Source organism: Calidris pugnax, unplaced genomic scaffold (genome assembly GCF_001431845.1).
Source record: "Calidris pugnax isolate Ruff unplaced genomic scaffold, ASM143184v1 scaffold17, whole genome shotgun sequence".
NCBI classification, from domain to species: Eukaryota; Metazoa; Chordata; class Aves; order Charadriiformes; family Scolopacidae; genus Calidris; species Calidris pugnax.
This window is the reverse complement of record NW_015090794.1, coordinates 13,289,868-13,303,097: the sequence shown is the minus strand read 5'-3', so window position 1 is coordinate 13,303,097 and position 13,230 is coordinate 13,289,868. Positions and strand designations below refer to the sequence as shown.

The 13,230-nt window shown below is 45.3% G+C and overlaps 2 protein-coding genes across 2 annotated transcripts in view; both read right to left on the bottom strand.

Moving 5' to 3' along the window:
• Positions 1-4,708, bottom strand: part of LOC106884743 — a 33,054-nt gene extending 28,346 nt beyond the window's left edge. Inside the window, exons 1-3 of the mRNA XM_014936282.1 lie at positions 4,392-4,708; positions 2,069-2,131; positions 367-420 (exon numbers count right to left, since the gene is read on the bottom strand). Coding sequence (XP_014791768.1) covers positions 367-420; positions 2,069-2,131; positions 4,392-4,590 — 316 coding nt within the window. The 5' untranslated portion in view covers positions 4,591-4,708. The remainder of the gene's footprint in view (positions 1-366; positions 421-2,068; positions 2,132-4,391) is intronic.
• A 1,256-nt stretch (positions 4,709-5,964) lies between these two features.
• Positions 5,965-13,230, bottom strand: part of LOC106884698 (chromosome unknown open reading frame, human C16orf71) — a 71,856-nt gene continuing 64,590 nt past the window's right edge. Inside the window, exons 19-22 of the mRNA XM_014936223.1 lie at positions 12,189-12,333; positions 7,991-8,107; positions 6,338-6,532; positions 5,965-6,008 (exon numbers count right to left, since the gene is read on the bottom strand). Of these exons, the coding sequence (XP_014791709.1) occupies positions 5,965-6,008; positions 6,338-6,532; positions 7,991-8,107; positions 12,189-12,333 (501 nt within the window). The remainder of the gene's footprint in view (positions 6,009-6,337; positions 6,533-7,990; positions 8,108-12,188; positions 12,334-13,230) is intronic.

Sequence of the window (13,230 nt, the reverse complement as noted above, 5' to 3'; positions counted from 1 at the left end):
ATTGCCTGGTGTATTTCTGCTTTGTAGTATTTTTAGATCCCTTCCTCATGGCCAATGGTTTTTACCCCCAAAAAATTGTTACGTGGGTTCTGATTTCATAGTGTAACAATCACAATACTGATTATTTTATATACTATTTATATATAATACTTTAGATATATGTGAGGCTTAAAATAAGTGTAAATTCAAGAGAAGCAAATATCAGATCTTCCAGCATGTTTAGAAAAGAGGATGTACATCACCACCTGTATTCAAGCCCCAGGAAATATATATGTCCCTTTTGCTTATTTTTGGCTGGTCCATCTAGAAGACTAAGTTCTACAAAGTCCTTATCAAACCCCATTTTTCTATTTGCTCTTCTCTCACCTGCTTGCAAGTAGGAAAACAGGGATTCTGTGTGGCATCGTTGGCTCTGCCCTGCTAAATTAGAAAAACAGATTGATTTGAGTAAGCAGAACGCATGTTCTGGGACAATAATTAGAAAAAGTTGCCATCATCTCTAGATAATGCAGCCGACATCACTAGGAAGTTGAGCCTGGGAAGAAGGGATGGGCAAGGAAAAGGTGTTTTGAAGAATAATTTTTATTTCTCGTTATCCTATTCGGATTTGATTGGAAATAAATTAAATTATTTCCCCAAGTCAGGTCTGTTTTGCCCATGACAGTAATTGGTGGAGCCAAGGAAGGGGAGAGCTTTGGTGGGCACCCAGTGTCCAGCCAGGGTCAACCCCTGTATATTGTATTTTAGTGTATTTTAGGCAGCAAGTGAGTGACTAAAGGTAGTTTTTAAGCTTCCTTTGTGCTCCCAACATTTCACAGTCAAATCAGACGCTGCTTCATCTCCAGTATAAGCCCCAGAAGTTCAGGGTTTTGTTTAATGTCCTCTCTTGTGCCCTTGGCAGCAGAGAAGGACTGTGTCTTCTGACTGCACCCCTACTGAGCCCAGATCTGCTGCTCAGCCCTTTCCTGCCGATAAAACCTCACTGCCATTCCCCAAGGAGCCAGGGACGGTCGCTTCAGCGGTTCTTCATAAGAGCAGAGCAGTATAAAAGGAGTCTGGTGCAAGTGAACTGGGGCTTATGACAACAGCCTACATAAAAATGTTTCCTTCAGTCTCATGTCCAACCTGCAGTGACCTGGAGAGGTGAAGAAAATTTAAGGCGCTCGAAGGCACACGTGAACTGAGAGCTTATCTGGGACTGGGGCACAATGAGACGTTTGCACCAGGGTGATAAAGGGCTTCCTTCTCCAGTGACTGGCAAGTTTCACCTACACGCAAGGCAGCTAAAAGAAAACTAAGATGTTGGTCAAAACAAAATCATTGCCATTTGTATTTATTACTCTCTGAAATACACATATCTCGACTTCCCAGAGTGATGTATCTGGAAGGTATCTACCCAAAGAGTTCTTATCTTTGAATGAGACCTTTTTCTCTTTCTTTTTATTTTCTGGGCTAACAAGAATACCTAAATAATGTGGAACCAGCTCTGAGGTCCTTGCCTCATCACTTTTTAGCTCACATCCTCGCAGTACCAAATTTTTCATTAGCATTTGGGTTATTTGAAAGAATTTCTAGGATCTGTGAAGTGTGTGGTGACCGGGGCAGCAACTGCAACACAAAGAACAGAGCCCCTGTCTGAGACTGAGGAAATGTGCATTCTGCTCTGATTTTTGTCACTCAGCTGTGGGGCAACAGCCTTTACCCCCTTTATAAAACATCATGAAACTCATCTGCTTTGAGATCTACACCTGAAAAGGGCTACTAAAGAGCTGGTATTAATTACTTCTCTACCCTAGGTGCCACGTCAGACAAGGACAGGTCATCCAGGCACGCACACAGGAACTGTGGAGAAGAAAGGTGATCTACCACATTCCCCAAGCACCACGTGGACCCACCTGGCCTTTTCTTCCTAATTACCTGGGATCGTGATGTCACCCAAAGGTTTACTTATCCCATTTTGATGGCTCTGACACAGGACACAGAGTTATAGTTTTCTTCAATCTATTTTAGTAGTATAAAATGGTTTGGTTTTATCCAAGAGGCAACTGGTGCATATTTCTGGTCTTACCTTCAGCCCGGGGCCTCTTGGCAGGTGGGGGCAGGTATTTCATAGCGGGGCGATGTTCTGTGTCTGTAAAAGGAAGGAGATGCATTTTTATGGATTCACAGATGAGGGACCTTCACTTTTTGGGGGGACAAGGGGTGAGGAAGGTGATTTCATTTAGCAGGGGAAATGTCAGATGCTTTATTAGCAGCGAAATATTGAAGAGCTGTTCTCCAGCACAAAGACCCCTTCGTTCCTCCCACAACAACAAAAAACAGGAGGGAAAAATGTAATGATCTTATAAAAGAGATAGTAGAGGATGGTGAAGTCACACTTCAGCTCCGCTCCTTTGCTCTGGCCAATGGCTTTCGTGGGAAAGGCCCCGTGATTACAACCTCCCTCAATAAACTGATCTCGCAGTTCTGCTTCCCTCTTATCCTGCCTTCGTGTCTCACGATAACTTTAATGAAGGGCAGCAATGCAGGAATTGTTGTAGTTTAATCCACTAATTTGGGATGTCTGATGCCTTCTTTTGGGAAAGTCTCCCCTTCTTGATCTCCAATCTCACATAAAACACCCACGTAGTCCCCTCTCAAATCTAACTTTTTGTGAGACTAAAACAAGCATCTTTCTCCCCACGCGGTCACATTTTCTTCTCTCTGTTCACCAAAGCCAGTTTGACACTCTGCACTCCACAACCGCTGCACGTTTGACACAAGCACCTACGTTTGTGTTGACAACAAAGGACTTTTCTTCCCCACGAAAAGATAAGGGAAGGGCCATGAATTACAAAGCCTAAATGCACTTTTGGAACTGCATCGCTCCTCCTCGGCTCACACACCGTGTTTCCACAATCTTGATTTATGTCTGTGCCTCAACAATCACAGAATCACAGAATCTTAGTGGTTGGAAGGGACCTCTGAGATCATCGAGTCCAACCACAAAAAAAAAAAACAACAAAAAAAACCCAAACCAAACAAATACAAAACACACCACACCAAACGCCCACCAAAAACACCGCACCCACCAACTAAACCCCACACTCAACACCTCACCATAAACCAATAACCTTGGGCACTAGAGCATGCCCTGAAGAGCCATGTCTATACGTTTCTTAAATCCCTCCAGGGATGGTGACTCCACCACCTCCCTGGGCAGGCTGTTCCAGGGCCTGACCACTCTCTCAGTAAAGTAGTTCTTTCTAATATCTAATTTAAATCTCCCCTGCCCCAACTTCAGACCATTTCCTCTGGTCTTGTCGTTCGTCCTTTGGGAGAAGAGGCCAACACCTGCCTCTCTACACCCTCCTTTCAGGGAGTTGTAGAGGGCAATGAGGTCTCCCCTCAGCCTCCTCTTCTCCAAACTAAACATGCCCAGTTCCCTCAGCCTCTCCTCATAGGACTTGTTCTCCAGACCCCTCACCAGCTTGGTGGCTCTCCTCTGGACACGCTCCAGCACCTCAATGTCTTTCCTGTAGTGAGGGGCCCAGAACTGAACACAGCCCTCGAGGTGAGGCCTCACCAGTGCCCAGTACAGAGAACTACAATCAGAACTTGGTGGGCTTAGAACTGTTTATCTTTAGGTGCAAGGCTTCCCCAAGAACGGAGGGGACACACCAATGTATTTCATATTAGAAGAAAACAGCAGGAGCTCGTACTCTGCTGCTCCAAACCACCCAACCCCAGCAGCGCCGCAGTGCGCACAGTGATTTAGCGGGTACATTTTTTGCTCCAGCAGGAAAACAGCAGGTTTTCTACTCTGAAAGATCAAGGGTAGGACATATCACTGACGTATGAGAAGCTTTTGACAACAAAGGTCTCCGTTCCTCATGACCTCTTCCTTCTCTTCTAGGATAAAAAGGAATTCTCAAGAAATCTGCTTTCTTCAGCTCTCACAGATGGCAGTACCTTCCTCTCCCCGGGTACAGGGGCGAGGTCAGGGCAGCCAACCCCAATAAGTCAGGCACCACAATTAGGTCAAATTAGGACAGATCTTAACCTCTGTTTCCCAGTTTCTCTTACCTACAGAGACAAAATCCATAGTGTTATTTACTGGTCCCACCAATTGCTGAAATGTCTATTTAGTATCTATGGAGCACCTTGAGATCTTCAGAAAGGTCCCCAGGCCATGCACAGCTACACTAAATTAATAGGCCAACTTGTAGATGATCTCAACTGGCTCCTACTGATTTAAGATCCCTCATCATTATTCAGCCAAGCACAGAATGTAACCCCAAATTATTAAGCTTTTCTGTGCCTGAGAAACACCCATAGGAACGGATTCCTTTGTCCAAGTTACATATATTCCCAAAGCTGAGGACATTATAAACAGTAAAAACATGTCTTACCAGTTACAAAATCAGTCTCTGTGAAGAAAAGGGCAGCTTGTCTGAATGTCACCTCTGGGGTCAAGGCCATTACTGTCTGTAGAAGACTTTCACTTTGGCTTAGCTTCTCCCTGTGCTGTGCTAATCTCTTCAACGTGTCTGCAAGAGCTCCGAAGGCGTCGACCCGCCGCAACGCGCACACGAGGACGGGGTTTGACATCAGAACATCAAGGCTCCTTCTCCAGGAAGTGTCCCCAACCTCAAAAGGGGTTATTTCTCTGGCCTGACGTCCAGTGAGACGGGGCAACCACTTGAGACCCAGGAGCTCGAATCCTGAATCAGGTCCTTCTGCAAGTCAAGAGAAAGCTGTTTAGCATCAGTTGACAGCACGGCTTTCATAGAGCTGGGTTTTCTTTGGGAGACAACTGCTCTAAATTCACATTGATTTTTTTTTTTTAACAGACAAGAAGTTCCAAAGCTGCTTTGACTTTGCCCCCCGTTGCATCCAAAATGGACTGTAATGCAGATACAGAAATATACTGGGAAAAACCACAATACACAAGTGCTAGGAAATTACATTACAGAGAAAACAAAAAAAAATGGGCTATCTGGGAACTCAACAGGGAGCCACAGAGAATAAGTGCCATGATTTGATTAGAGAACACAGCTAATGGAGGAAAGCTGAAAGGGAAACACTGAGAATACACTGATAACAATGTGGTTTGACACAGAATAATCCATAATTATAGATCCTTTACCACCTCTCATAACATTCCATTTTAAGCTATATTCATTATAGTAATAAGCTACAATTTAACTCTGCCTCGTCTCTAAAGTAGTTTAAATGTTGTTGTGTTTGTAAAGTAGCCCTACTTCCAACGTAGCAAGGTATTTAGGGGCTCCATCCACGACTGTGTGTTGCTGGAAGTTTCTATAAGCTGGAATCTCCTTCTCTCTTACTGTGACACAGAACTTACTCCCTGGTGTCCTTCCAAGAGAACAGGATACAACATCCTACGAGTCAGAGTGCAGGACTTCTGCCCTCTGTTTGTACATCTCCTGTATCATTACACTTCCATGTGATCTGTAGCATGAAATTATATAAAATCATCATCCTGCTTAGCACTTGACAGCACTCCTCAGGCGTTTGGGAGCCTTTAAAGGGGTAACAGTGTTGTTCTTCCTCCCCTGCGCAGGAGGAAACGGAGCGTGAAGCATCTTGCTTCTGAGCACAAAGGATGTCAGCGGACAGAATCGTGTCTGTGACTTCTGAATTCCTGGGGCTGTGCCCCAATTACGAAGCTGCTTTATTTCCCCCTGCTTAGGGAGAGACACAACGCCCCCAATTACGAAGCTGCTTTATTTCCCCCTACTTAGGGAGAGTCTGGCTCACACAAAAGGCTTAGCAAAGCCTAAGCAGATCGTTGAACTAATTTGCCACTCTCTGAAGAAAAGTATGCCCACCTGTGCTGTTTGCATAATGAAAACTGGCCTTGCCCATGACTAACTAGCCACAATAAACTCCTCAGATCTTTAGGCAGGTGGGTAAATAAAAACGTTCTCCTTCCCAAGGCCCCTCTCACCACGTTTTTCTTTATGTTCCTGTTATTTTATGTTCCTCTTTATCAGGGAGCAAAGCTGTAGGACAAGGGGAAAGGGTTTAAACTGAAAGAGGGGAGATTGAGATGAAATTTCAGGCAGAACTTGTTTGGTGTGAGGGTGGTGAGAGCCTGGCCCAGGTTGCCCCAAGAAGCTGTGGCTGCCCCATCCCTGGAGGGGTTCAAGGGCAGGTTGGAGGGGGCTTGGAGCAACCTGGTGTGGTGGGAGGTGTCCCTGCCCAGGGCAGGGCATGGGCCCAGGTAGTCTTTAAGGTCCCTTCCAACCCAAACCATTCTATAATAAAAATAGCTGGACAGGATAAACTTTCCTAACCAACTTCTCCATCCCTCCCCAAGAGCTGGGATCACCTGCACTCTGAGATGGATTATTGCCCCCAGGAAGAAGGATGTGGTGAAGGAGGTCTCCAGCACTCTTCATGGCCTCCATTCCAACCACTGCCAGCATGACAACTTGCTCCATGTCGGGATCGGAAGCGTACGTTCGATTGCAGAAAAGATGCAGAAGGATGTTACGGGGGTCTGGCACCACACTGAAGTCTCCTCCTACTCAGGGAGATCATCAAAACAGAACTAGTTACCCCACAAAAATTATAAAGCCTTTTTTAGTGGGAAGGAATTGCCTAATTCCCAACTGAGCAGCCAAAGTGCCCCCACTGCGACGCTGCTGCTCACGCTGGGCTCAGCAGGGCCAGAGAGAGAATCACGTGTGAGGAGCGGCATCACAGCAAACCCTTACTAATTAGTCACACTCATTATCTGGAACTACTTTTTGCCATGTAAAGCCAATCTATTCAATCCTAATTTTGATATCCTTATTCACACCATTAAGCAGAGTTGGCAGATCTGTATCAAAGTTATTTAAGGCATCAATTTTAGATTGATAACTAATGACTGGCTTCGTATTAAGTTGATATTTCATTTTGATTTCTAGCTGGTTGCACCACACACAGCTGAGGGCTGAAGTGAGGACTCTTCCAATACCATGCATATATCCTACTGGGAACAGAACAATCCACAGAACCCCTGGCCCAGCAAAGATCTGTGTTTAATTGCATACCATTTCACTACACGATTATTTAAGCAATTGTACAGATTAACATTTATTTACTTAGTTGTTCCTACACCTTAACATTTCTAATGCAGAAAACGGCTGATGACATGCATTTGATTATTATTTTTCCTTAGGGTTTAGTGTGAATTTGGTTTGGAGAGCAATATACTGCAACTAAAAATCCTGATATCCCAAATTGAAAGTAATCTAATTAGTTAAATAACACTATATTAACCTGCTGAATACATAAGAAAACACTACCTGTAGCTAGTGAAATAACCACCTGACTACCATCACCCCCCAGTGCATGGAACCATTAGGTTTAAGACTGTCCTACCCATTTGAGTCACGGATTTATAACACAAAACACATTCACTTGCTTTTTCAAGTCCTATCCATTTCCCAGCTCTGAATGAATGACTTACTGAAGTGAATTCAACTGTGTAAACTAAAATTAAGAATATCTGAGTACCATGAAATGACAAAGTGCCTTCTCTGCACCTACAGAAGAACTACAACTGCCAACACTTATCCCTTCAGCAAACTGCAGTTTTATGTGCTTAACAACCAATTTACCTCATTTTGACTTCTCTTGAAACCATGGCAATAAATATGTATTGATTGGATATTAATCTTTTAATTATGGTAGGTTTAAGGCTTAATTGATTGTTATCATGTCATATTTAAATAATTTATTTTTCCACATGTTTTTAAATTTACTTAGAAAAGGTATTTCCATTTCATTTTCCTACTGATTCTTCCACTCATTACCCATCAACAGAAGACATCTAATTAGAGTTACCATGATTGACGCACAGCGGAACACTAAACGAGTTATTATAGACAACAAGCATATTCCTAATGTTCCTATTGAGGAAAACCTCCCAATTAGGTAGTTCAGACCTTATAATAAAAGCCAGAATAATGCGTTTCCTGTAGGTTTGCCGTACCCAGTGTCTCCATCAAGGCCTCGGTGTAAGGAGCCCCGTGGAAGCAGGCAGCGGGGTCGGGCTGGCTGCTCTGCTCGTTGCCAAGAAGGCCTTGCTTGGCCAGTTCCCCTGTCAGTCCTGTGTGCAGAAGGAGAGAAAAGATGAGAAATACAGAGCTCTGCTGCAGTCTGATATGAAAACACTGTTCTATCATGAATGCTTTGGGTTGGAAGGGACCTTAAAGCCCACCCAGTGCCACCCCCTGCCCTGGGCAGGGACACCTCCCACCACACCACGTTGCTCCAAGCCCCCTCCAACCTGCCCTTGAACCCCTCCAGGGATGGGGCAGCCACAGCTTCTCGGGACAACCTGGGCCAGGCTCTCACCACCCTCACACCAAACAAGTTCTTCCCCAGATCCCATCTAGATCTCCCCTCTTTAAGTTTAAAACCCTTCCCTCGCATCCTATCACTCCACTCCCTGGTAAAAAGTCCTTGAAATGCAACTCAGTCATCCCCTCTCTCCCAAATTATATTTATTTATGGTGGGGTGAGGAGCTGTTGAAAATTGAGGCTTCACCACAGCTTTCTCTAGTGGACAACTCTGCTTTGTGACCAGCTCCCCAGTTGTTTCTGTTACCTCCTAACTCCTACTGTGAACTGAAACGTGGAACAAAAGCACAGAAGATACTACACAGCTCTTGAATTATAAGTGTCTTAAATAAGCTGGTGTCCCCAAGGAAGAGGAGTCACAAATCCTGAGCCCAGTGCTCAAGCACAGCCCCTCCAGGTGTCTTACACCTCAAGGTGTCCTCCATCTGACTAGGCCCCACGTGGCCACAGAGGCAACGTCAGGCTACAGACCTGAGCAGAAACATCATGTTCTGCTCATGTAACTCCCAGTCTGGAAAACATCCGATTCCACGCCACTTTCACAGACACTAAGTGCTCAGAACTAGCAATCTCACAGCTCCCATTTTTCCTCCAGAAGGCTGGGCTGTGCCCAGGCACTGCTTACACGACACTTCCACAACAATCGCTTTAGCCTCCTGTAATAATATTTCACACCACAGTTTGAACCGCTTGTTATTTTTTTAAATCACTTCGTATACATTTGATTGCTTTTCTACCACACAAGCCTGTCAAAAATTCACTGTAGTGTATCAGGGGAAATGGATTATTAGCGCTGGAGGCTGGTGGCAAACCTTAGACGTCAAACCTAGCCCTGACAAGAGATTTGAGCTCGTGCTGCTGACAATCACCTATCTGCTTTCCAAAACTCAGGTGGCACGAGCAACCAATCCATGTGCCACTGCTGCCACAGCAACATGACCTGCTGCTATTCAAACTTGAGGCATGGCAAAAGGTAAAGCTTGGATAAGATAAAGCTTGGATAAAAATGTACGGTGTTTGATCCTCAAGATAGAGATCCACCCACCACCCAAAGACACTTATTTGTTCCGTTTCAGGAACGACTGTTGGATTTTTCCTTGTTCTGAAAACTGAATAGTGTTCAAGACCTTGAAGGGGGAACTGCTTTTCAGGGGTATTGGTTACAAATGCAAAACTTCTTAGTGGGGTATTTATCCTGCTCAAATCCTAGCACTATTCTATGCTTCCTGGGACCTTCCGTCAGGAAGAGCGTGGCCAGGAGGACAAGGGAAGTTAACTTCTTAGTGGGGTATTTATCCTGCTCAAATCCTAGCACTATTCTATGCTTCCTGGGACCTTCCGTCAGGAAGAGCGTGGCCAGCAGGACAAGGGAAGTTATCCTCCCCCTCTGCTCTGCCCCTGTGAGGTTCTATCTCAAGCACTGGGTCCAGTTCTGGGCTCCCCAGTTCAAGAAGGACAGGGAACTGCTGGAGAGGGGACAGCAGAGGGCTACAGAGATGATGAGGGGCCTGGAGCATCTCTCTGGTGAGGAAAGGCTGAGGGACTTGGGTCTGTTTAGTCTGGAGAAGACTGAGGGGGGATCTGATCAACACCTATAAATACTTAAAGGGTGGGTGTCAGGAGGATGGGGCCAGTCTTTTTTCAGTGGTCCCCAGGGACAGGACAAGAGGGTACGGGCACAAACTTGAACACAGGAAGTTCCATCTCAACAGAATGAGGAACTTCTTTGCTGTGAGGGTGGCAGAGCCCTGGAAGAGGCTGCCCAGGGAGGTGGTGGAGTCTCCTTCTCTGGAGACATTCAAACCCCACCTGGACACGTTCCTGTGCGACCTGCTCTGGGTGGACCTGCTCTGGCAGGGGGTTGGACTGGATGATCTCCAGAGGCCCCTTCCAACCCCATATCACTCTGTAATTCTTTGATTCCCAGAGGCCAAACCAAAGCTTATGTGGTAATAACATCAGCTTCCCCTCTCCAGGGCTCTGGAATATGGAGTAAGGTATCTCTCTGGATCGGTTCTGAAGCAACCACAGAACACATGGAGAGAGGCACCTGCAAAATCTGTCCACAAAGGAAAAAAACCCAAGCTCTCTACCATGGCAGAAAACATGCTACTTTTCTGGAATATCTTTTGTTCTGGTGCCTGCCTATGTACTTCTAGTGGAAATTTCCCCGTGCAAGACACAAACACCATAAACATCATCTGTGGCCTCTGCAAGAAAAGCAGCAGAAACTCTACTTCTTTAATGAGCAACTTTCCTTGGGTCTACAGGCAGCAGGTGACACGGTGCTGCAATTAGGCTGCCATGATTAATCCACTGTGTCTGTACATGTTTTCAGAACATTCTGTGATAGTCTCGGGAGAAAAAGCAGAGGACTTTTTGAATTGTCTTTTTTTTTTTTTTTCTCTCCCAAACTTCTAAATGTTCTTTTCTATTGCGGGTAGATTAAAGGAAGCAGTCGGGCAGGGGATGAATGTCTCCAGCAGGAGCTATTTGTGGTGGTGTTAATGGAGAGGTCAGCACCAGCCATCTTCTTCTCTCAGTCCGAAGGGGATGTCACAGGAAAACAGATGCAGGAACAGATTCTCCTGCTGCAGGCAACTGCCAGAGCAGGAAGGGTGAGTTCTTTCTCCCCTCCTGGTCACTGCTGTTGCTTGTGAGACCAACGTCAGCTCATCCTTAAGAAAACTAAATACCGCTTTTCCTGAACTAGAGCCTCAGAACAGAGTCCGACTCAGGTAAAAAGATTTGGGGCAGCAACTTGTCTGGTTTTTGGCAGTCCCTACATAGAAAATGAGTTACAGTTCAGATGCTTGGAAGTCACAAGTATGCAGAACTCTGGGCAGAGGCTGATAGGGTCAAGGTGCTGTCCTCAGCTTCAGGGACACAGATATATTTTTACCACCCAACCTCTCTGTGCAATAAAAGGAGTTTATTGAGGTGATGAAGCCAGGACCATTGTGGAGGAGTACAGTGGGAAGCCAAGAGACAAGGCTGACAAATTCAAACAGGGAAGGTTCCAACTTGACATAAAGGAAAACCAGATGGTCAAGCATTGGAACAAAGGCCCAGAGAAGTGGGGGAACTTCCATCCTGGCAGATTTTCAAGACCTGACTGAAAAAATCCCTGAGCATCCTGATCTGAATTCATTGCTGATGCTGTGTTGAGCAGGACATCTGGTGAGAGACCTTCTGAGGTCCTTTCCACCGTGAATTACTCCACGATTCCAAGTTCAAGAGGGCTCCAGTGCTAAAGATCAAACAACTGAATTTCACTGAATTTTAGAGTTGGAAGGGACCATAGAGATCATCCAGTCCAACTCCCCTGCTGAAGCAGGATTGCCTAGAGCTTGTCAGAGCATGTTACTCAGGAGCATCCAGGCGGGTCTTGAAAATCTCCAAGGAAGGGGACTCCACACCCTCCCTGGGCAGCCTGTTCCAGGGCTCTGTCACCCTCACTGTGAAGAAGTTTCTCCTCATATTTGAGTGGAACCTCTTATGTTCCAACTTGTGCCCGTTGCCCCTCGTCCTCTCACTGGGAACCACTGAAAAGAGTCTGGCTCCCTCCTCCTTCAACCCTCCCTTGAGATACTTGTAGGCATTGATAAGGTCTCCCTGACAAAGACCAACCTGCTCTGTTGGGTATATAGTAGTGACCGATTTACACGTCGGTCTGGAGATACGTACAGCAAAATTATCAGGCCCTGATACTCTCAATAAACCTATCCCCACAATGTAACAGCTGTGGTTCCACTGTGAATGTTGAGCTCACACACACTGAAACTAAAATGTTCTTTTCTGAGGCTGTTGTGCAGCGAAAGCGTTACCTTTTGCCAAGGCAGGAAGGTGATGAGCAGCATTCTCCTTTCTCAGCAGCAGAAGGAGACAGTGCAGGCGTGGGTCAGCAGAGAGCTCTCCTCCTGCAGAACTACCAGGTGAACTTGAAATCTTGCTCGGGCAAAACACAGCAATCTGAAATAACGAGGGCCAGATTAGACTCTAAATCCAGCTGCAATCACTATAGGGCTCAAATAAATAATTAAGTTACAGTGGCGAAATTAGATAAAGCTCACCAGCTGACAGTAAATCTGAAATAACGAGGGCCAGATTAGACTCTGCAGAATAGACTGCAATCACTATAGGGCTCAAACAAATAATTAAGTTACGGTGGCGAAATGAGATAAAGCTCATCAGCTGACCACAGTAGCCTCCCATCACTAGGTGTTCATGTGTCATCTATTCATGAGACAGAAAACTTAATTTAAACCTCAGGGAAGAGGCTTAACATTAAAATATTCCACCCTGCAACTGGGCTGGACTAAATGCACAAAGTTACAACTCAGCTGATGTGGTACCATCCGAAGCCACTCAGACCAAAATGATCTTGAGTCCCAAAGGGAGGGATGGTTTTTTAGAAACATTTAGCTCCAAACAGCACACTGAAGCAATATTTGCTGCCATTAACTTCTTAAATGGCCATTTAGGAGCATGCTCCAAATATTTGGCTATTCGGGCTGTAATATTCCATTAACCAGTTCTGTTTATTCTACAAAATATTCTGGGCAGAGACAGTGCTATTCCACAGGCTTGATGACAGAACAAGGAGAAAAGAGGGGCTTTGTACACAGTTTCATTTGCAAAACGATGCGTTTCCTGATGGACACAACAAATCATGCCCTAAGAATGATAATTTAAAGGAAAGGATCCACTAATTTGGAAGGGAAAGTGTCACATGATTCCCGGGTGATTTAACATGTAAGTGCAGAACTGGACTTCTTACATATGTTAAGTTTGACTGAAATCTTAGGTTTGTGGCTAGGCTGACTTGTCAAAATGCCAACTGCACTCTTAACCCAAATCTATCATCAT